General features: G+C 41.5%; 1 protein-coding gene and 1 pseudogene across 2 annotated transcripts in view; both read right to left on the reverse strand.

Moving 5' to 3' along the window:
• MCCC2 (methylcrotonyl-CoA carboxylase subunit 2) overlaps positions 1 to 20,908 on the reverse strand; it is a 71,335-nt gene that overhangs the window by 44,708 nt on the left and 5,719 nt on the right. The window contains exons 2-6 of one of the 2 annotated variants that reach the window (XM_025982129.2): positions 16,623 to 16,689; positions 11,599 to 11,683; positions 9,620 to 9,721; positions 3,401 to 3,528; positions 1,600 to 1,712 (exon numbers count right to left, since the gene is read on the reverse strand). In XM_025982129.2, the coding sequence (XP_025837914.2) occupies positions 1,600 to 1,712; positions 3,401 to 3,528; positions 9,620 to 9,721; positions 11,599 to 11,683; positions 16,623 to 16,689 (495 nt within the window). The remainder of the gene's footprint in view (positions 1 to 1,599; positions 1,713 to 3,400; positions 3,529 to 9,619; positions 9,722 to 11,598; positions 11,684 to 16,622; positions 16,690 to 20,908) is intronic. The other variant, XM_072745356.1, reaches the window with a different exon arrangement.
• LOC112906981 (ATP synthase subunit g, mitochondrial pseudogene) lies at positions 3,613 to 4,079 on the reverse strand (annotated as a pseudogene).

Genomic DNA, 20,908 nt, shown 5'->3' on the forward strand with positions numbered 1-20,908 from the left:
GAGCAGAAATCCTACTTGGTTTTATTTGCCAACAAAGTGCTTGGTTTACAGTAGGCTGTTTACAAGCTACACAAGTGGAAAGACAGGGCAAAGAATAAGCATGCAGAGTGGCTGGTCTATAGTGGATTGAATGATGGCCTCCCAAAAATATGTCCACACCTGAATCCCTAGAACCTTTGATTATGACCTTATTTGGAAGAAGAATCTTTGCGGATGTAATAAAGGTAAGGATCTTGAGATAAGATCATTCTGGATTCTATGGGTGGGCCTGAAATCCAATGACAAGTGTCCTTATAAGAGAGATCAGAGCCACAGAGTCACAAGCCAAAGAAACACCTGGAACACCAGAAAAGAAACTGGCAGAGGCAAGGAACACAATCTGCCCTAAAGCCTTCTGGAAAAGCCCAACACAGATGCCTCCTTGATTTCAGACTTCCAACCTCCTAAACTTGAGAATAAATTGTTATTTTCAGCCCCTCAGTTTGTGGCAATTTGTTATGGCAGCCCTAGGAAACTAACACAAGGCCCACACAACTATACAAGTTATAATACCAGATTAAATAGGCTGGTTTCCTCTCTAAAGATCACGGTAAGAATCTCATATCAGGTAATGGACGGACCCTCTGTGCAAAAGTGAGCACAGCTGAAGTTTCTATTTATTTATTAAAAAAGAATTTTTTTAAAGATTTTATTTATTTATTCATGAAAGGCATACATAGAGAATGAGAGAGAGGGCAGCCCCGGTGGCTCAGCGGTTTAGTGCCACCTTCGGCCCAGGGCGGGATCCTGGAAACCTGGGATCGAGTCCCAGGTCGGGCTCCCTGAATGGAGCCTGCTTCTCCCTCTGCCTGTGTCTCTGCCTTTCTCTCTCTCTATGTCTCTCATAAATAATAAAATAAATAAAAAAATAAATAAAATAAAATAAAATAAAATAAAATAAAATAAAATAAAATAAAATAAATAAAATAAAAAAATAAAATAAAATAATAAAATAAAATAAAATTAAATTAAATAAAATAAAATAAAATAAAATAAAATAAAATAAAATAAAATAAAATAAAATAAAATAAAATAAAATAAAATCAGAGAGAGAGAGAGAGAGAGAGAGGCAGTGACTGTCTATATACAAAGCAAGTAACTATGTATTTATTCTATATTTTACTTATTTTCTGAGACTTATGTTGATGCATGCAATTCTACATCATTCATTTTAACGGCTAAAAATTGTATTACTCACCTCCCAATACTGGCCACTTAGGTTGTTTGTTAACTTTTGCTGTGTCAATGCTACAGCAATCTTCCTTGCACCTATCTCCTCATATAGGCACTAGAGTGTCTCAGAGTATAATCCTAAAAAAGCAATTACTCAGTGCCCTTTCTTTTGAAAACCTCTTTTCCTATGGTGAACAGCCTTTATGACAGTATAAAAGTGTGCCCATAATTAAGAGGATAAACTGACTGGAGATAACTAACCTCAAGGCACTTTCTGTGTGGGGAAAAAAACCTAAATTGTGTACTAAGTTCTGTTTTAAGTCATCTCAGCAAACATAGTTAGCAAAAGCATTTGGAACAAAAAGCAGTACATTAATGAAAAGTTACCTGCGCAATATTTTGAGAAGACATAATTGCCTGGTTATAGAATATACGGCCAAAGTGATCTCGATCTGGAAATAGATCTGCTTGGAAAGATAAGTTTGCTCCTCCAGAATCAACTGAAGACAAGGGAAATGACAGAAGTAAGTACATCTGAGTGAACAAAATACCCTATACATAGAGAGACATGTGTCAATGACAACAACAGTTCTTAATCACATTCACCAAAAATATGCCCTACCATTCTAAACTATTACAGCATCTTTCTTCAGTTCTCCAACACAGCCAAAAACTTCTCTGTTTTCCCCAAATCTGTTAGGCTCTCCTCCCTGTGCAAAATTCCACTTGAAAGGTTTAGGACACTCTCTCCTTTAAGGGTGCAAGCCTCAGAAACACCATATATTCTTAACCATTTCAGCTAAAAAAAAGTGACTTTCCCTCTTTTAAACCACTACAAAAATACCTACGGAATTCATGGGAAAATTTATCATATAACTGGCCATGGGACTGTTTTTACTGCAGAGCAGAGAGGGGGATAAGAGCGTCTGCTAAATTTGGAACAGAGCATGATGACCTCATAGCTGTATGATTACTGGCATGTTTCCTAGTCATCCTATGCCTCGCTTTCCTCACCTGTGAAATGAAAGTGACAAAACTAGCTCTCCCAGGGAGCTGTTCCTGGGATGACATGAAATAATGTATGTAAAACACCTAGTTCAGCCCAGAGTGAGTGCACATAGCAATGCTACGAAAACTTAGCTAGTTCCAATGCCTACTACTCTTGCCTATGTCCACTGAGACCTTCATTGTTATTTAATACATGACATGCTGTCTCCAATTCATTCAAGCTTTTGCCCAAGACAGAGACAACGTAATATCCTTCACTCCATCCCCTATGGAGTTTGGCCCAGTACCTGTAAGCAGTAGGGCCCCATTTGCTGTTTTCTACACGTACAAAAAGAATTCACATTGTGAGTCAACCAGGTAAATACACTTTTGCAGGAAAAAAAAATCTCTACGTCAGGACCGGTTTAAATACCCACACAAATGAATAATATACATATGCTGGCATTTCATCAACCTAAACCAATATCCAGGCGGTATCAGCTTTAAACTGCCTTGCTTGGGATCCCTGGGTGGTGCAGCGGTTTGGCGCCTGCCTTTGGCCCAGGGCGCGATCCTGGAGACCCGGGATCGAATCCCACATCGGGCTCCCGGTGCATGGAGCCTGCTTCTCCCTCTGCCTGTGTCTCTGCCTCTCTCTCTCTCTGTGACTATCATAAATAAAAAAATTAAAAAATAAATAAATAATAATAAACTGCCTTGCTTTTATGTTGCTTTTGAAATACTCTTAGACTTAAATGTATTTTTAATTTCAAATATAAATTGACTTTCATTAAAAATTTAATTTCTTTAAACTGCATTTGCTGAAATTATTCAAGTAGTTAACAAAGTACCTAGCACTCAAGAGATACATAAATATTAGCTATTATTTTTTCATAGTTTGAACTCCTTAAGGTTAAGACAAAAACAAAATACATAGAAGGAAAAAATCCACACACATGTAAAGAAAAAACTGGCATACACGAAAATACTGTCAGAGGTTATTCCTGTGATGTTATTATGGGTAGTTCTTATTTACTTTTTCTTCCAGAGTTTTCAGCAAAGAACAATTATTTCTTCTGTAATTATGGAATAAATCAACAGTTTTTAAAAAATACCCATTGCTAATATCATATATAACCTTCTAAACAGTATTGTATTTTACCAGCTAAAAATAGTTCATTTTATGACTATTGTGACTTGCCCAAGTAGATGCAGGGGAGCCTGTTTTGCATTGCAATTTCTTGCGCCCGTAAATGTTTCTTCACAGTTACTGGGTAATAGGTACCTCCTTTGATGGTGGCATCATTGGCAATAATCATGCATTCCACTCTGAAAGGTAGAATTTGATTAGGAAGAGAATATGAGAGACTTCTTCAAAGTTTACTTATTTTTTTAATACATTATCTTATTTTATTCAAATATCAGTCTGATCACACATGGTCCAAAACACTCAAATAATAAGCCATATAGAGATGTTAAAGATTGGTCTTCAAACATTACAGACAATGATGCCACACTTGCCTATGATCTCACTGACATAAAACCACATCCACACCTCGGTGGCCACCAAATCATTCAGCAGAGCTTCCCAGTGAACTGTTTGAAGCTACCAGTTTGAGCACTCTTGACTATTTTTTTCAAGCTGTAGCTTGAAATAGCTGTAGGGATCTCAGCAGGGGTTGGAAGAACCAGCTTAACCCTGGCATAGTGCCCAAATGTGGCCGATCGAGGCTTCAAGTAAGTGACAGCAGCGTTCACCAGTGTCAGAGCCTTCTCAGCGAGGTTACGGATGAACTGGGCCATGGTTCCAGGATGGAAGTTCCGTCACCCCAGACCTTTTTCAAAGTTTAAAGGCCAATTACATCTCATTACAAGACACCCCAATACAACATTCAACTTCTAGTACATTCCACCAATGACAATCATTAGCAGACAATCTCATGATACAAAAACAAGCTTTAATCACAGTTCACACACTCACTTATGTAATATAAAATGATTACTATGAACAACTTTACAAACTCACACTTGATTTTTAAAAAGTCATCAGTCCTGGGGGCGCCTGAGTGGCTCTCTCCGTTAAGCATCTGCCTTTGACTCAAGTCAGGATCTTGGGGTCCTGGGATTGAGCCCTGGGTCAGGTTTCCTGCTCAGCAGGGAGTTTGTTTCTCCCTCTTTGCCCCTCCCCTTGCTTGTGTGCTTGCTCTCTCTCAAATAATCTCTAAAAAGTAAACAGTCATCAGTGCTGTATTAGCTGTGAAAAACTAACAACCTCAGCCACAGTTCATATGAAGGTTCTTTTACAGTAAGATGATGATACAAAAAAAAAAAAAATATCCAAGTCTCAAGAGTGAGAAAATCCATCATAGTAAACCACTAAATTTCCTTGTTAGGAAGGTTATTTTGCAAAAATGAAAGTTGACACACCAAAGGAATTTATTTTTTTACATTTTCAAAAGTTTTTCAATGCTACTACCACATGCTTTTCTATAAAACTAAAAGATGTTTAAAATACAGTATCTTGCTTAAAGTAACAATAAAAGCAAACTATAAGAAGAGTGTATTGAAAACATATACTATAATGCATCATCAATGGTACTTTCTCACCAAGACCAGTTGGTTGAGTGTTACACCCACAAACACCACATAAAGAGCAGAATGGTGAACGCAGACCACCTGTAAGGGAAACTGCTTACCACTGCCAGGAAATGGGAAGGTCAGGGGGCTGCCTGGAAACTTGGGTGAACAGTTTGTTCTTTATAAAACGTAATCTTCTTTAAGTTTACAATATTATTATTATTTTTTAAGATTTTATTTTTAAGCAATCTCTACACCCAACATGGGGCTCAAACTTACAACCCCGAGATCAAGAGTCCTATGCTCGACCAACTGAGCCAGCCAGGTACCCATATTTATGGTTATTTTTAAAACTCTCACTTTATATTCTTTTTAATTGTAAAAATCAAGTCATTGAATTCCTGTTTGCAAAGAAAGTAGGGAAGAGTGGCTGAACAGTGGCCTGAGATAGCACTGTGCTCCCCTCACACGGTGTGTGGCCAATTAGAGCATCAATGTTAACCACTATAAAGCACTTATCCACATTATAGTTAATATTTTAAAGTGGAATGCCAATTCTTCATGGCTTTAAAAACAAACTAGACTTCAAAGGGAATTTAAGCTTACAGTGGTTGCTAAGGCTATCATCTCATACCCCCAGAGCGTATTCACGCTCTCCCGCCCTGGGGGTGGGGCCCTGCAAAAGCTCACCAAGCTCTGATACCAGAAAGGACCTATGGAGTCAGAAAAGCTGTGGTGAAATTCTGGCTCTGCCACTTGCTAGACATGTGACCTTCCATAAGAGACAGAGCCACTTGTCTATGAAAAGGTCACAGACATGTTACAGAGTGAAAAATAAAATGAGTCCACAAAAAGACCTGCACTGTACACCTACTGGTTCTACCTACCCAGGATCTACTACTTTGGTGACAGAACTAAATTTTCTTTCTTTTTTTTTTTTTTTTTAAAGATTTTATTTATTTATTCATGATAGACAGAGAGAGAGAGAGGCAGAGACACAGGCAGAGGCAGAAGCAGGCTCCATGCAGGGAGTGTGATGTGGAACTCACACCCGGGCTGCCCCAGGACTAAACTTTCTTTCAGAAACTGCCTCTTACCTAATTCATGTGGAATGACCCCTAAAGCCTATCTTCAAAGGTATATCCAAGAACCAGGCCTTTCTACCCAGAGTCTACCCTGTGGTTCAGTAATGGGCTTGGACCCCAAATCTAACCCCGTACGAGCTCTCCTACTTCAGCTACTGATCCTCCGGAATAGAAACCAGGAATGCCTATGGCTAGCTCTGTCTCTGGGTTTAAAAAGCTTATCTAGGAATAAAACCAAAAACCAGTCTGTGACAACACTGTTTGAACTCCTAAGTTCCAGCGATACTGACACCTGTCAGTTAAGGGTCAATAAATTCCTCGTTTTCCTCAAACTAGTTTGAGCATCTACCATTTGCCAGAGAAAGAGTGGTGACGATACATACAAACACACTATTTATGTAAAAAAGATCCATTTAAACTATTATGAACTACGACTTTACACCTAGTAAATAAGTGAACCTTTTTCAGTCATAATATCCAACACTACTAGCACAGCCCCTTTTCTAGGGAAAAGGGAAGTCTTTCCTTGGCCTCGCCAAAATGGAGAGGAGTCTCGTGGGAAAAATGCATACGCTCAATATGAAACTAAGATGGTTTATAAATAAATTCTATACAAGTTTTCTCATTAAATTTCTTGGGGTCGGGCAGCCCGGGTGGCTCAACGGTTTAGCGCAGCCTTCGGACCAGGGCCTGAACCTGGAGACCCGGGATCGAGTCCAATGTCAGGCTTCCTGCATGGAGCCTGCTTCTCTCTCTGCCTGTGTCTCTGCCTCTCTCTCTCTCTCTATGTCTCTCATGAATAAATAAATAAAGTCTTTAAAAAAAATAAAAAATAAATAAAAAGACAAAAACATGTTAAAAAAAATAAAAAATAAAAATAAATTTCTTGGGGTCTATTAAGAAATGATCATGGAGGGGATCCCTGGGTGGCTCAGCGGTTTAATGCCTGCCTTTGGCCCAGGGTGTGATCCTGGGGTCCCGGGATCAAGTTCCACATTGGGCTCCCTGCATGGGGCCTGCTTCTCCCTCTGCCTGTGTCTCTGCCTCTCTCTCCTCTGTGTGTCTCTCATGAATAAATAAATAAAATCTTAAAAAAAAAAAAAAAAGAAAGAAAGAAATGATCATGGAGCCTGTATCAATATACCTAACACTACTGTAAAATATATAAAAAAAGCAATAAAGGTATAAAAGTTTTTAATGACTTTCCAAATAGCTTTGGCTCTAAGTTTCCAGGCTGCAAGGAAGAAAGCTTCTATCTACTCTGTTATCCACAACTGCCTGTCTACCCTCAGTGGCAAGAGTATCAACTGTATTGTAAATCTCTTAAAGGACAGAGGTGTTTCTCTTCGTTTCCTCGTTTCTTCTTCTTGTTTCAGGACAACCCTCTAATGGTAGCTACTATGACTGTTTCATTTTATAACGAATCATATTTTCCTGATGGGAAAACCAAGGTAGAGAGTGGTCAAGGAATTTGCTAAAGGTGAATGAAACAGCTACAAAATGCTGAAGCCAGGATTCTAACTGAGGCTGATAACTCCTGAACTCATACGATTCCTAAGTGCAATTCAATTTCCTTCCAAACTGAGAACCTTATAAACTGAGAACAAGGCACAAGAAAAAAAAAAATGAACATGAAAAACACAAAAAGCATCAATAATAATGAAATAGTAGTACATGCACAGGAAAAGTAGAAGGGCATGTTCCAACATGTTGACCATCATTATCACTGGAGAATATAATTCACAGTACCTACCCTACTTACTTAGTTATTTCATGATTATGAATTTAGTTTAGTGCTGCATTAAGTTTATTCTTTTTTTTTAAAAGATTTATTTATTTATTTATGATAGATATAGAGAGAGAAAGAGAGGCAGAGACACAGGAGGAGGGAGAAACAGGCTCCATGCCGGGAGCCCGATGTGGGACTCGATCCCAGGACTCCAGGATCGCGCCCTGGGCCAAAGGCAGGCGCCAAACGGCTGAGCCACCCAGGGATTCCTGAGTTTATTCTTTTTTTAAAGGTTTATTTGTAAGCATCCCCTAAGACTCTAAGAAAAAAAAAAGTCTTCATACTGGGTGAATATTAAGCAAATCATAGCTTGCAAAGAGTTGTGGAGGAGTGTTGGGGATACAGGAAGGAAGAAGCTACAATGGCCAGTGGCTGTAGCTGTACCTCCCCCGAAGGCACCAATCATAGGAAGAAGGTGGAGGAACACACACCATAAACCAGCATCTGTGTCAAATATAACTTTAGCAGGCTCAGGATCCAACCACCTGAGGTCCAAGCTGAGCTCCACCAGTGGCTTGATCTCAGGTAAGTTATTTACCTTGCTAAGTCATTGACCAGGCTTCCTTACCTGCCTAATGGTGATGATGACAATAATACCCATTCTCACAGAACTGCGGTGATGGTTACAACTAACCAGTGGGAAGTGTTTATTACAATGCCTGCCGTGCTATCCTGAGATGGTAAATGTCAGGCCGTACATAAATATACACAAGTAAATTTAACTTCTAGCAATCAAGATTTCCTAAGTCTACAGTGGTTCTCAAATGTTAGCATTCGAGAAGCTTGGAGGGCTTATTAAAAGCACTGAATGCTTGGTTCCACCCTCAAAATTTGGTTTAGTTATTTTTTTTTTTAAGATTTTATTTATTCATCAGAGACAGACAGAGAGAGAGAGAGAGAGAGAGAGAGAGAGGCAGAGACAGGCAGAGGGAGAAGCAGGCTCTATGTAGGGAGCCAGATGTGGCACTCAATCCCAGGACTCTAGGATCACAACCTGGGCCAAAGATGGCACTAAATCGCTGAGCCCCCCGGGCTGCCCTAGTTACTTCTTTTTAAGTAGGCTCCATTCCCAGCATGGAGCCCAATGAGGGGCTTGAACTCACAACCTTGAGATCGAGACCAGACCTAAGATCAAGACTTGGGCACTTAACCAACTGTGCCACTTACATGCCCCTAATTTGGTAACTTCATGAGAAGACCTAGTAATCTATGTTTCTTTTTTTTTTCCCAAAGATTTTATGTATTTATTCATGAGAGACACACAGAGAGAGGGGCAGAGAAACAGGCAGAGGGAGAAGCAGGCTCCACGCAGGGAGCCCGACTTGGGACTCGATCCCGGGTCTCCACAGGATCACGCCCTGGGCTGAAGGCGGCGCTAAACCGCTGAGCCACCCAGGCTGCCCATAATCTATGTTTCTAACAAGTTCTAAGGTGATGCCAATGCTACCTGGGGAGCCACACTTGAAGAACAACTTCTCTATGACACTGGTTTTTCACCCTAAATGTGCAAGAGATCCTTGGAAAATGATAGAAGCCAAGCCCACACCTGAATATTCTGATTAAGGAAGAAGGCTGGGGGATCCCTGGGTGGCGCAGCGGTTTGGCGCCTGCCTTTGGCCCAGGGCGCGATCCTGGAGACCCGGGATCGAATCCCACGTCGGGCTCCCAGTGCATGGAGCCTGCTTCTCCCTCTGCCTGTGTCTCTGCCTCTCTCTTTCTCACTGTGTGCCTATCATAAATAAATAAAAATTTAAAAAAAAAAAAAAAGGAAGAAGGCTGGGATTCAAGACCCAGGACCTGTGCTAGGTTTTCTTTCCCTCCTTCAATCTTTGTCTCTAAAGCTCCACAGGTCAATCTAATACACGTCAGGGTAGAAAGCCTTAGTCCTACATAATACAAACAGCAGAAAACTTGCACATTCATACGCAAAGCCGTGACGTGCATTATCGAGTTGAAGTAGAATACTCACCCTGATACTCTCCCAATGCCTGTAATAATGCTACCAGCAGGGACCTCCTCATTAACATATAACTTGTAACCTGCAAACTGAGATAATTCCAGAAACGGAGACCTGAAGGGAAGAAAGGATATCGCTTGAATTAAAGTCATTAAAAAAAAAAAGCATATTTAAACAGTTATACATGGAAAAGAGTAATGAGCCAATGTTTCAAGCATGCATGCTGTACACATACAAAATCTACAAAAAAAGGAATATTTACCCAAAATCTAGTGTGAATATTTTGAGGATTTACATGTTATAGCCATATAACAGAACACGAGGTACCTATTTTTAAAAGATGTTGTACAAATTTGTTTATTAGTAGGGAAAGAGACCAGCACCTAACACTCACGGAAGCTCCTACCCCACGCCAGGCTCTCTTTTAGGAGTTCCAGAAACCTGACGCATCTGTTCCTCAGAACCACCGCCTGTGGTGGAGCCTATCATGATCCCCAATGATGTATGAGGAAACTAGAGCACAGAAATTAAGTAACTTGTCTAAAGTCACACAACTAGTAAGTGGCAAAGCTGGGTTTTAATAAGCAATTTAACCCCAAAGACCAGGCTCTTTGCCAATTTATTACTCTACCTTTCACTTACTTAAATGTCCAAGATCCAGCAAGTAGGAGGAAAAAGGTGTTATAAAATATCACATTTAGTATGATTCTGTTTCTCTAGTTAAAAAAAAAAAGTGTCTAAAAAAAAGGGGTACCTGTGTGGCTCAGTCAGTTAAGCAACCGACTCCTGGCTTCAACTCAGTTCTGGCTCAGGTCATGATCTCAGGGTCATGAGACTGGCCCCACCGCAGGCTCCCTGCTCAGTAGGGAGTCCACCTCCACCCGCCCTGCTCATGCTGTCTCGCAAATAAATAAATCTTTTTTAAAAATGTGTCTAACACCTATACACACAAGAATATTCTAGAAGGATATAAACCTCGTGTTAACAGTGCCCGTCTCCAGGTTGGGAGTACGGGTACATGTCGTAAGAAATTCTTTTGGGGTCCTCATTCCCTTTTCTTCACCTGCACTCTCCACCTCCCACTCCAATCCTTCAGGTAATCCATTGGGTTAGCTCTGTCTTGACAACATGTCTAGTCCCTAACATTCTCATCACTGCCACTACTATGACCCTCATCCAAGTCACCACTGTATCTCCTTTAAATCACTGCCACAGTGCTCTCTAAACTCATCTTGGTGCTTCCACCCCTGCTGCCCACAGTATTCTCCCAAAACAGCAGCTACAATAACTCTTTTCAAATTCATGTCAGATAGATCATAATAGTCTCCTGTTCAAAACCCCACAGAGTCTCCTCACTTCTCCCAGATAAAAGCTGAAATTCTTACACTGACCTACAAGATCTTACAGAATTGAACCCCACCTCCTACTACTTTCCCCTTTGTGCCTTCAACCCCTAACCCACTGGCACCCAGGGTTCTTGAGTCTATCAACATACCCCACACAGTCCTACCTCCGGGCCTTGCACTGGCCATTCCTTCTGTCTGTAACACCCTTACACCAGTATTTTCAGGGCTCTCTCTCTCATTACTCCTTCAAATCGTTACTCAGATGTCATCTGCTCAATGAGGCCTATACCCTCACCATCTTACTTAAAACTACCACTTGACCCTCACCTTCCCTTACTCTGTTCTTGCTTTCTTCCCATGACATTTATCACCTACTATACTATGTAACTTACCACAATAATCATTTATTTTCCATCCCCTCCTGCTACAATGTAAACTGCATCTAGGCAAGAACCTTTGTCCGTTTTGTTCACTGACCTATCACTAGCACCTAGCACAGTGTCTGACACTTAGTAGCCTCTCAATAAACATTTACTGTCAAATCTTACGGAAAGAACCAGAATTTAAAATCATTTATTTATAAAACTGTCTAAGCAAGTACTACAGACGAGAGAACACAGAGTTAAGCACTAGGGCTTTACCAACCCTGGGTCTATGAGATTGTCCACTCTTTCTCTGGCTAAAAGTTTTCCTCTTGATATGTGGAGTTCTCGGGCTTTCTGGCTGCCTCCTATGATAAAAAACATGATTCGATTAGACTGACATCATGTAAGGTCTCCAATTAATTTAAGGCCAGAAAAACATAAAACAGTACCAAACAGAGCACGATTTTAAAACTTCAAAGTGTCTTTTGAGAAATGGCTAATTTTCAGATCCACTCAACTTACAAACTTTATTTTCTGATGTACACAAATGGGAATTTAGAAAAATAAAAAACAAAACAAAAAACAAAAATAAATAAATAAATAAAACAACTGATATCTGATTTCATACATTTTCTGAATTCATTGGAAATTACTTAACAACATATTTAATTAGTAACATAAATAAGTAAATAAATAACAATAAGTAATAGCATAGATTACCTAAATACCATACTATCTTCTCTGCAACTCCTAAGTTGTAAACACACTGTAAATACCTCCTCACCTCGTGGTTATTTATTAAGTACCTATCACAAATACCTAGCCTCTGCTACATACTACAAAATTTGAAAAATTTCAACCTTCATGTATACCAGGCAAAAAGCACTATTTTAGAAATGACCTCCACAACAAGCACCGCAGGACTTGCCTAAAGGCACGCGGCCCACGTTTCACACGGTCTCCAAATGGGAGACAGTTGCACACCTAATACATCAACTAAAATTTAGTCCACCTGTGTTAGCATCTTCACTCAGATGGTCTTCGGTGTTTCCTGCTGTTGTTCTAGACCAAGGACATGAGGGCAGGTGAGGAGCCTGCCAGGGTAACCAGGGAGGCTGCCTAGGTGCACAGCACACCAAAGCCCACCCAGCCACAAGGATGGCCGCTGGCTTACTGGCTCAGGAATATGGACAGCTCGCTCTCAGCAAGCCAAGGGGTCAGACCAGAAGCAGAAGGATCATACAGTCCCTCAGTATGTGCAGTTTCACTGCTGCCTACAAATTTTATCTTAATGTGCTCTCGTGCTAATGAAGTGTTTGGCTATTTAAGAAAGTTACTTCTTTGGGGTTCTTTTTTTAGGAAAGAAAACGAGTTCTTGTCTTTTTCAAAACAAGCTCCCAAGTATTACCTTGCTTTTCAAACCAGGCTTCTTTACTCTATCCAGGGGAATTTTTTTTTTTTTTACTGAAGAGAAAGATGGCATATTTCTAAGACTGTATCTGCCTTAAGCTTACCAAGAAAATTCTATCACACATCTCACCTTCTTTTAAAATGAAAATAACTCTGGGAGGCAAAGCTTTACTTCCAAAAGAGTGTAATGAGGTCAAATCACAATATTGTCTAAGGGGCACCTGGGTGGCTCAGTGGTTGAGCATCTATCTGCCTTTGGCTCAGGGAGTGATCCTGAAGTCCCAGGATCAAGTCTTCCATCGGGCTCCCCATGAGCAGGGAGCCTGCTTCTCCCTCTGCCTGCGTCTCTCTCTGTGTCTCTCATGAATAAATAAATAAAATCTTTAAAAAAATAATAATATTTAAAGAAAAAATGAACCTAAGGCACTGAAAGGAAAGCCAGGCCTTGGTGCGGGTTTTTGGGGAGTTGGGTGACATAAACGCCTACAAAGAGGACAGGAGGGGAGGGGTGGCCAGAGAGGGTGGCATATCACCGAGGTGATAAGATACACACACATTCTTTCGCAACAACTTAAGACAATATCACTTTTCCTTAATTCTGCCTAGAGTTCCAATTTGCAATTTGGAATAGCTAGTGAATTCCAGTTTTGTTAGGAAAAATCAGAAAGAGGGTCATCCTTGATACAGATTCTCAGATCATAGAATTAAGCTCCTTCCTCTGGCTTTTAAACTAGCCTAGGGTATGTGGGCAGCCACCATAATAGTGTGACACAGCACATTCACTTTTCCAAAGATTCTTCTTAAAGACCCTACACCGTCCCTATTCCCACAGACTTGGAGACAGGAGGAAAACCAGTTTCCTTCAATCTCCTACAGCATATTATACTGATTCTAGTACATACATTTTGTTCACATTTTAACATCCCTGAAATCGGGAAGCATTTTGGAGTTTACGGGATCTTTTCATTGCTGTTACCAGGGGACAGTCACAACACATCTGCCTGCCTCTGGCAGCATAGCACAAACGTCACTTCAACTGTGCTATACGCATTGTTAGAACTACATACAGAGAGTTAACTTCCATTTTAAAATGTCTTTGGGGATGCCTGGGTGGCTCAGGGTGCTGGGGTCGAGCCCTGAGTTAGGCTCCTTGCTCAGCGGGGTGTCTACTTGCCCCTCTCCCTCTGTCCTTCCCTCCACTCATGCTCCCGCTCTAATAAATAAATAAAATCTTTGAAAAAATTAAATTAAATATCTTCAAAAACTACATAAGCAGGCAGCCCAGGTGGCTCAGCGTTTTAGCGCTGCCTTCAGCCCAGGGCGTGATCCTGGAGAACCGGGATCGGGTCCCGCGTCAGGCTCTCTGTGTGGAGCCTGCTTCTCCCTCTGCCTGTGTCTCTGCCTCTCTCTCCCTCTCTCTGTGTATCTCATGAATAAATAAATAAAAAATCATTAAAAAAAAATCCTCACAGAAAGAAATGATATAAATAACATTTTTATTTAAGCTAAAGAGAAACTCAAGATTTCTCTAAATTAATTCCCTAATGACTGGTCCTGGAAGTGTATCCTCTAAATGTGATAAGATCATACCTAAGAAGGCAACAGTACTATTAAATCACAGGTTTACGTATAAAACAGATGCCATCTCTGAGAGCATTGGGAAGAACTCTTTTACTCTTTTTTCTCACTTACTCATTTATTTATTTTACACTCATTGAGAACTAAAAGGACAATCCAGGAGCAATCAAGGCAAAATTATTTTCCTTGTGGGCATGTTATCACTAAGGGGAGGCTGGCAAAAAAGAAATAGGCAGGTTAATATACAGTATAGTATTAGGTGGTGATAATGTGTTGAAGAAAAATAAAGCATAAGAAAGAGAATGAGGCATTAGGAGGTAAGCATCATCAAGAAGGGTCTGTGGGGAGGTGACTTAGTTTTCCTTTTTTTCATGTTTCATTTTTTAAATTTAAATGCAACTAATTAACATATAATGTATTACTGGTTTCAGAGATAGACGTCAGAGATTCATCAGTCTCATGTAAGACCCAGTACTCATTAAAATACATGCTCTCCTTAATGTCCATCACCCAGTTACCCCATCCTCCCACCCTAGAGCTCTTTTTAAATGAAGGCTATAAAATTCATACAGCTCTTCCTAAGTTAGCTACTTATAATATATTAAGAAACTTATTTTGGAAATGGCTTTCAGTTTCAAGTCACCTAGGCTTCTTTTTTTTTTTTTTTTTTTTTTTAAAGATTTATTTATTTATTCATGAGAAACACACAGAGAGAGAGAGAGAGAGAGAGAGAGGCAGAGACACAGGCAGAGGGAGAAGCAGGCTCCATGCAGGGAGCCTGATGCGGGACTCGATCCTGGGTCTCCAGGATCACACCCCGGGCTGAAGGCGGCACTAAACCGCTGAGCCACCGGGGCTGCCCAAAGTCACCTAGGCTTCTAAAGTAAACTGTCACATTGACCAATATGGCACTGTAGAGTTCAGTGTGGTATTTGTTTATAAATTAATATTTTACATTCCCCACATGATTCAATTTCTTCCAAGCAAAAGGAGGTCTATTATGCTCACAACTTAAAAACAGAAAATATGGAAAAGAGGGAACCCTCTTGCACTGTTGGTGGGAATGCAAACTGGTGCAGCCACTCTGGAAAACTGTGTGGAGGTTCCTCAAGAAGTTAAAAACAGAGCTACCCTACCGCCCAGCAATGGCACTGCTGGGTATTTACCCCAAAGATACAGATGCAGTGAAACGGCAGGACACCTGCACCCCAATGTTTATAGCAGCAACATCCACAATAGTCAAACTGTGGAAGGAGCCACGACATCCTTCGACAGATGATGGATAAAGAAGATGCGGTCTATGTATACAATGGAATATTACTCAGCCATTAGAAACGACGAATATCCACCATTTGCTTCAAGGTGGATGGAACTGGAGGGTATTATGCTGATTGAAGTCAGTCGGAGGACAGTCATATGGTTTCATTCATATGTGAAATATAAGACATACTGAAAGGGACTATAAAGGAAGGAGGGGAACTGAGTGGGGAAGAATGAGAGAGGAAGACAAACCATGAGAGACTCCTAACTCTGGGAGACAAAGGGTTGCAGAAGGAGGTGGGGGGTGGGTGGGGGATGGGTTAACTGGGTAATAGGCACTGAGGAGGGCACAAGATGGGATGAACACTGAGTATTATACTATATGTTGGCAAACTGAACTTAAATAAAAACAAATGCTGGGAAGCCCAGGTGGCTCGGTGGTTTAGCACTGCCTTCGGCTCAGGGCGTGATCCCGGAGTTCCCAGGATCGAGTCTCACATCGGGCTCCCTGCACGGAGCCTGCTTCTCCCTCTGCCTGTGTCTCTGCCTCTGTCTCTCTGTGTCTCTCATGAATAAACAAATAAAATCTTTTTTAAAAAATGTAAAATACATAAAATAAAATGATAACTAAAAAAACAGAAAATAATGACACCGCAAAGTTCTTATCTCATTAGCAATAAACCCACATAGGAATTATTTCCAAGTTATATAACAAAGCAAAAAATGCATAATCATACAAAATTAGTATATAGGATGAATAAAAACAACGAACAGAAAATATTTCCAGTGCTTCAGGAGAAACAAAAATTTCAATGGATGCTATCACTGAAAATAAAACTGCAAGAAGCAATACTTTAAAAAGTGATGGACCTGATATTTTACTGTTCCCCAGATAGTGGCAATGCTACAGGGGCAGAAAAATTGGCCAAGTAAAAGGAAAAAATAAAATGGCAACATTCGAGTCAAAGCCTACTGCTACTAGTTTTTCCTAAAACCAGTAACTATCAAGGAGCATCTTCATTAACAGCATAAAATGAAGAATAACTGAGTGCTTACCTAATCTTATTTTCTCTGCTCGTTCATGGAGTTGATTTACTAGTGCTTTCATCTGTTCATAGTTCTCCTAAAACAGAAACAAAGACAGAAAGGGAGAGTAATATTAGAAAACGATTATCTTTTCTTTTTCAGTCATAGTAAGATAAGAGTTGATGAGAACATCATGTGCCAACTCCATGTGGCTTCATGTGGGGCCACCTGCCACCCATGTGGCCTCCATCGTGTGTCACTCCATCGGATGGGAAAGAGGCATTCTCGCCTCTCCATTTCTACCCAAGCTCCTCTTCACCACTACCTTCCCTCTCTGGTCCACGAATCCAAATCTTACCCTCTCTGAATCAGACACCATGTTCCCTCTCATCTCTAACCCCATTTCTGGTCACTCCTATTCATTTTAGCATCTTTCTTCCGTAAGCATCAAGTGAACTTAATTGATTTCTGTTTCCCTATTTTAAGGAACATAAGCCCTTTGAGAGTCAGAATGCCATCTTACCTTTTGTGTCCCATCAATCACTGCCCTGAGGGAGTTTCTAACCAATGCACAAACACTGACAAATTATACTTAAAAAACAGAGCCCAAAGAAAACAACAGATCCTATTTTGTTTTAAAAGGAACAAGATTCTATGTTCGCATGTCTTGAAAAATTTTCTAGGGGATCCCTGGGTGGCTCAGTGGTTTAGCGCCTGCCTTTGGCCCAGGGCATGATCCTGGAGACCTGGGATCAAGTCCCCCATCAGGCTCCCTACATGAAGCCTGCTTCTCCCTCTCTCTCTCTCTCTCTCTCTCTCATGATGAATAAATAAAATCTTTTAAAAATAATAAAAATAAAAGTTTTCTAGAGTAATATACAGGAAAATATAAACTGTGAGAGGTGGAAAAAGGGTAGAGGGCCTAACACACCACTGTTCTGTCAATTTTGTTTGATCAGCTCATTCTTTTAAAACAAGTAGCTAGTTATTTTTGAATATTCAGAGTTTAATCCACTAACACATTTTGCTTCCCACCATGTCTTTCACATCTCTGGTGGTTTAATTCCTTTTACATGATGTGATACTAAGCAGCCTTCCAGCTGTTCAAAATAAAATTTTTTTTAAAGATTTTATTTACTTATTTATGAGAGACACAGAAAGGCAGAGGCACAGGCAGGCTCCCTGCGGGGAACCAGATGTGGGACTCAATCCCAGGACCCCAGGATCATGACCTGAGCCAAAGGCAGACGCTCAACCGCTGACCCAATCAGGTATCCCCCAGCTGTTCAAAATTAGATGAATTTACAGTCTGCATAGTAGAGCTCTATTATTTATTTCCTACAGCTCTAAGAGCTCCCAAGGTCAAAGTTTATGCTACATTCTCTTGCTCTGCAAAATCCAGAAAACAAAAGAGAGAAGCAGCATATTATGAGGGAAAGAATCTTTGCCCTTAAGTAGGGAAGTCCCAACCCCTGAACAATCCCTGTCTACTGGGGATCCCTGGGTGGCTCAGCGGTTTAGCGCCTGCCTTTAGCCCAGGCCGTGATCCTGGAGTCCCGGGATAGAGTCCCACATTGGGCTCCCAGCGTGGAGCCTGCTTCTCCCTCCTTCTGTTTCTCTGCCTCTCTCTCTCTCTCTCTCTCATAAATAAATAAATCTTTAAAAAAAAAAAAATCCCTGTCTACTCACCCTGTGATCACTTCTCTTCCAGGCCCAAGCCCTGTCTGAGGGCAGATAGCCTGCCAGAAGCAAACTCCAGAATCTGCCTAGAACATTGTTTCCCAACCTTGTCTGGACACTGGAATCACTGGGAAGCTTCAAAAAATAAAAATAAACCCTCAGAGATTCTGATGTCATCATTCACACATGTGGCCTGGGCATTAGGCACTTTAAAATTTCCCTGAGAGGGACGCCTGGGTGGCTCAGTGGTTGACCGTCTGCCTTCAGCTCAGGTCATGATCCTGGGGTCCCAGGATCAAGTCCCACATCAGGCTCCCTGCAGGGAGCCTGCTTCTCCCTCTGCCTGTGTCTCTGCCTCTCTCTGTGTCTTTCATGAATAAATACACAAAATCTTTTTAAAAATAAAAATAAAATAAAAGTTCCACAAGGATTCAAATGGCCAAAAATAGAGCAACACTGGCCCATAGTCTCCATTTCTAAGTTCGACTCAAGGCAAACTGGAAACCCACCCCAAAAGGGGGTTTGGTAATAGGCCAAGAGTTCTTTCATCACCAGAACCTCTTCAGATTACCATAGTATTTGCTGATATGAATAGCATGAAGCAGTGGAAGCCAAGAGCTTTGCTCTCCTATTGAGCCCAAGATACAGATCCTTTTCATTCACATTTGGCAAATTCAGAAACCCCTAGCTTTATGAATCGCCTTAGAAAGAAACAAAGCTCTTGCACCAAAGCAGGTCTGTTCAGCCTGTCACCAAGAGGTGGCATCAGAGCAACACGTACAGTGCCACTTGACGTGTACGAAGAGACTTAAACAGCCTAACATCTCAAGCCTAAAGGGAGCCACCTTTGTATGGAGAGCCTCCTGCCACCTTTGTATGGAGAGCCTCCTGGGTTGAGAACTAGTCCTAGTAAGCGGGGGCTGCGTCCTCAACTCCTCTGTCATCTGCAAGACCCAGCAGAAAACGTTTAAAATGAAGGGGCTCCTTATATAAACAAAACCAAAGGACAGAGAAGAGCTCTGGGACAGAATCAGGGGGCAGCTCCTACCTGGAGCCAAAGGGCATCTTCTCTGTGGGGCTCTCTCACCTGACCCTGAGCTGCCACTGCCACCCTGAAGCTCACAGGCAGGTGCTACTCTGGCCTCAGGCCCTGGCCTCTGTCTACCTGCTGCTCAGCACACAGGGTGAAGAAAAGATCTCACCACCATGTTGCCAAATAGAAAGGGAAGCAGATCACTCCACTGCCCAGGGAAAGTCATTTTTTGCTTATTTTCTGCTTAAAGTCCATCTTGTCAACTTCTACCTTTACTCTAAAGTTAAAAATCCACCTCATAGGTGGCTGTTTCAAAAACCTTTTTTTAAAGTATGCTCTCAACCTAAAATGGGGCTTGAACTCATAATCCCTGGGGTCAAGAGTTGCATGCTGTACTGACTAGGCCAGCCAGGCGCCCGCCCTCAGGAACCCTGATCTTAAGAATCCCCACAGATGGTGAAGCACCTTCATCAGGGAGGCAGCCTTCCCAAATGCTCCATTGTTTGGAATTCTACTTTCTCTGCCACTCTCAGCTCAGTAATTTCTTCAATTCACAGACTGATTCTGTGATTTTTTTTTTAAGATTTTATTTATTTATTCATGAAAGAGAGAGAGAAAGAGAGAGGCAGAGACACAGGAGGAAGGAGAAGCAGGCTCCACGCCGGGAGCCCAACGTGGGACTCGATCCCGGGCCTCCAGGATCGCGCCCTGGGCCAAAGGCAAGCGCTAAACCACTGAGCCACCCAGGGATCCCCTATTTTATTTTGTTTTTTTAAGATTTTATTTATTTATTCATGAGAGAGACACAGAGAGGCAGAGACACAGGCAGAGGAAGAAGCAGGCTCCATGCAGGGACCCCAATGTGGGACTCGATCCTGGGACCGTGGAATCATGCCCTGAGCCGAAGGCAGACGCTCAACCGCTGAGCCAGCCAGGTGTCCCTGTTTTTTTCCTTAAATGGAGAGAGAGAATCTTTTTTTTTTTTTTTTTTTAAAAAGAGCTTTAAAAAAAAAAAAAGATTTTATTTATTTATTCATGAGAGACATAGAGCGAGAGAGGCAGAGACACAGGCAGAGGGAGAAGCAGGCTCCTCGCAGGGAGCCCAACGTTGGACTTGATCCCGGGACTCCAGGATCACAACCTGGGCTGAGGTGGCACTAAACCACTGGGCCACCTGGGCTGCCCCAGAGAGAGAGAGAATCTTAATTAAGCAGGCTCTGTGCCCAGTGTGGAGCCTGATGTGGGGCTTGATCTTACGACCTCGTGATCATGACCTGGACAGAAATCAAGAGTTGGATGCTTAACTGAGTGAGCCACCCAGGTGCCCCATTAAGTTCCTCCATTGAACATGGAGTCACATATTGAACAATATACATGGCCTGCCTTTTCATACAATGTATTTATCAGATTATTTTTTAATCCAACCACTAGCAAGTAAAGAGATACAAGGTTAAGAGTTGGGATGAGATTCATTTCCACAAATGCCTTAAGCTCACAATGAGCAAGTCTTTTGTTAAAAATCACAGAATCAGGGATCCCTGGGTGGCTCAGTGGTTTGGTGCCTGCCTTTGACCCAGGGCACGATCCTGGAGGCTCGGGATCG

This window comes from Vulpes vulpes, unplaced genomic scaffold, assembly GCF_048418805.1.
Source record: "Vulpes vulpes isolate BD-2025 unplaced genomic scaffold, VulVul3 u000000652, whole genome shotgun sequence".
In the NCBI taxonomy this organism is placed as follows: domain Eukaryota; kingdom Metazoa; phylum Chordata; class Mammalia; order Carnivora; family Canidae; genus Vulpes; species Vulpes vulpes.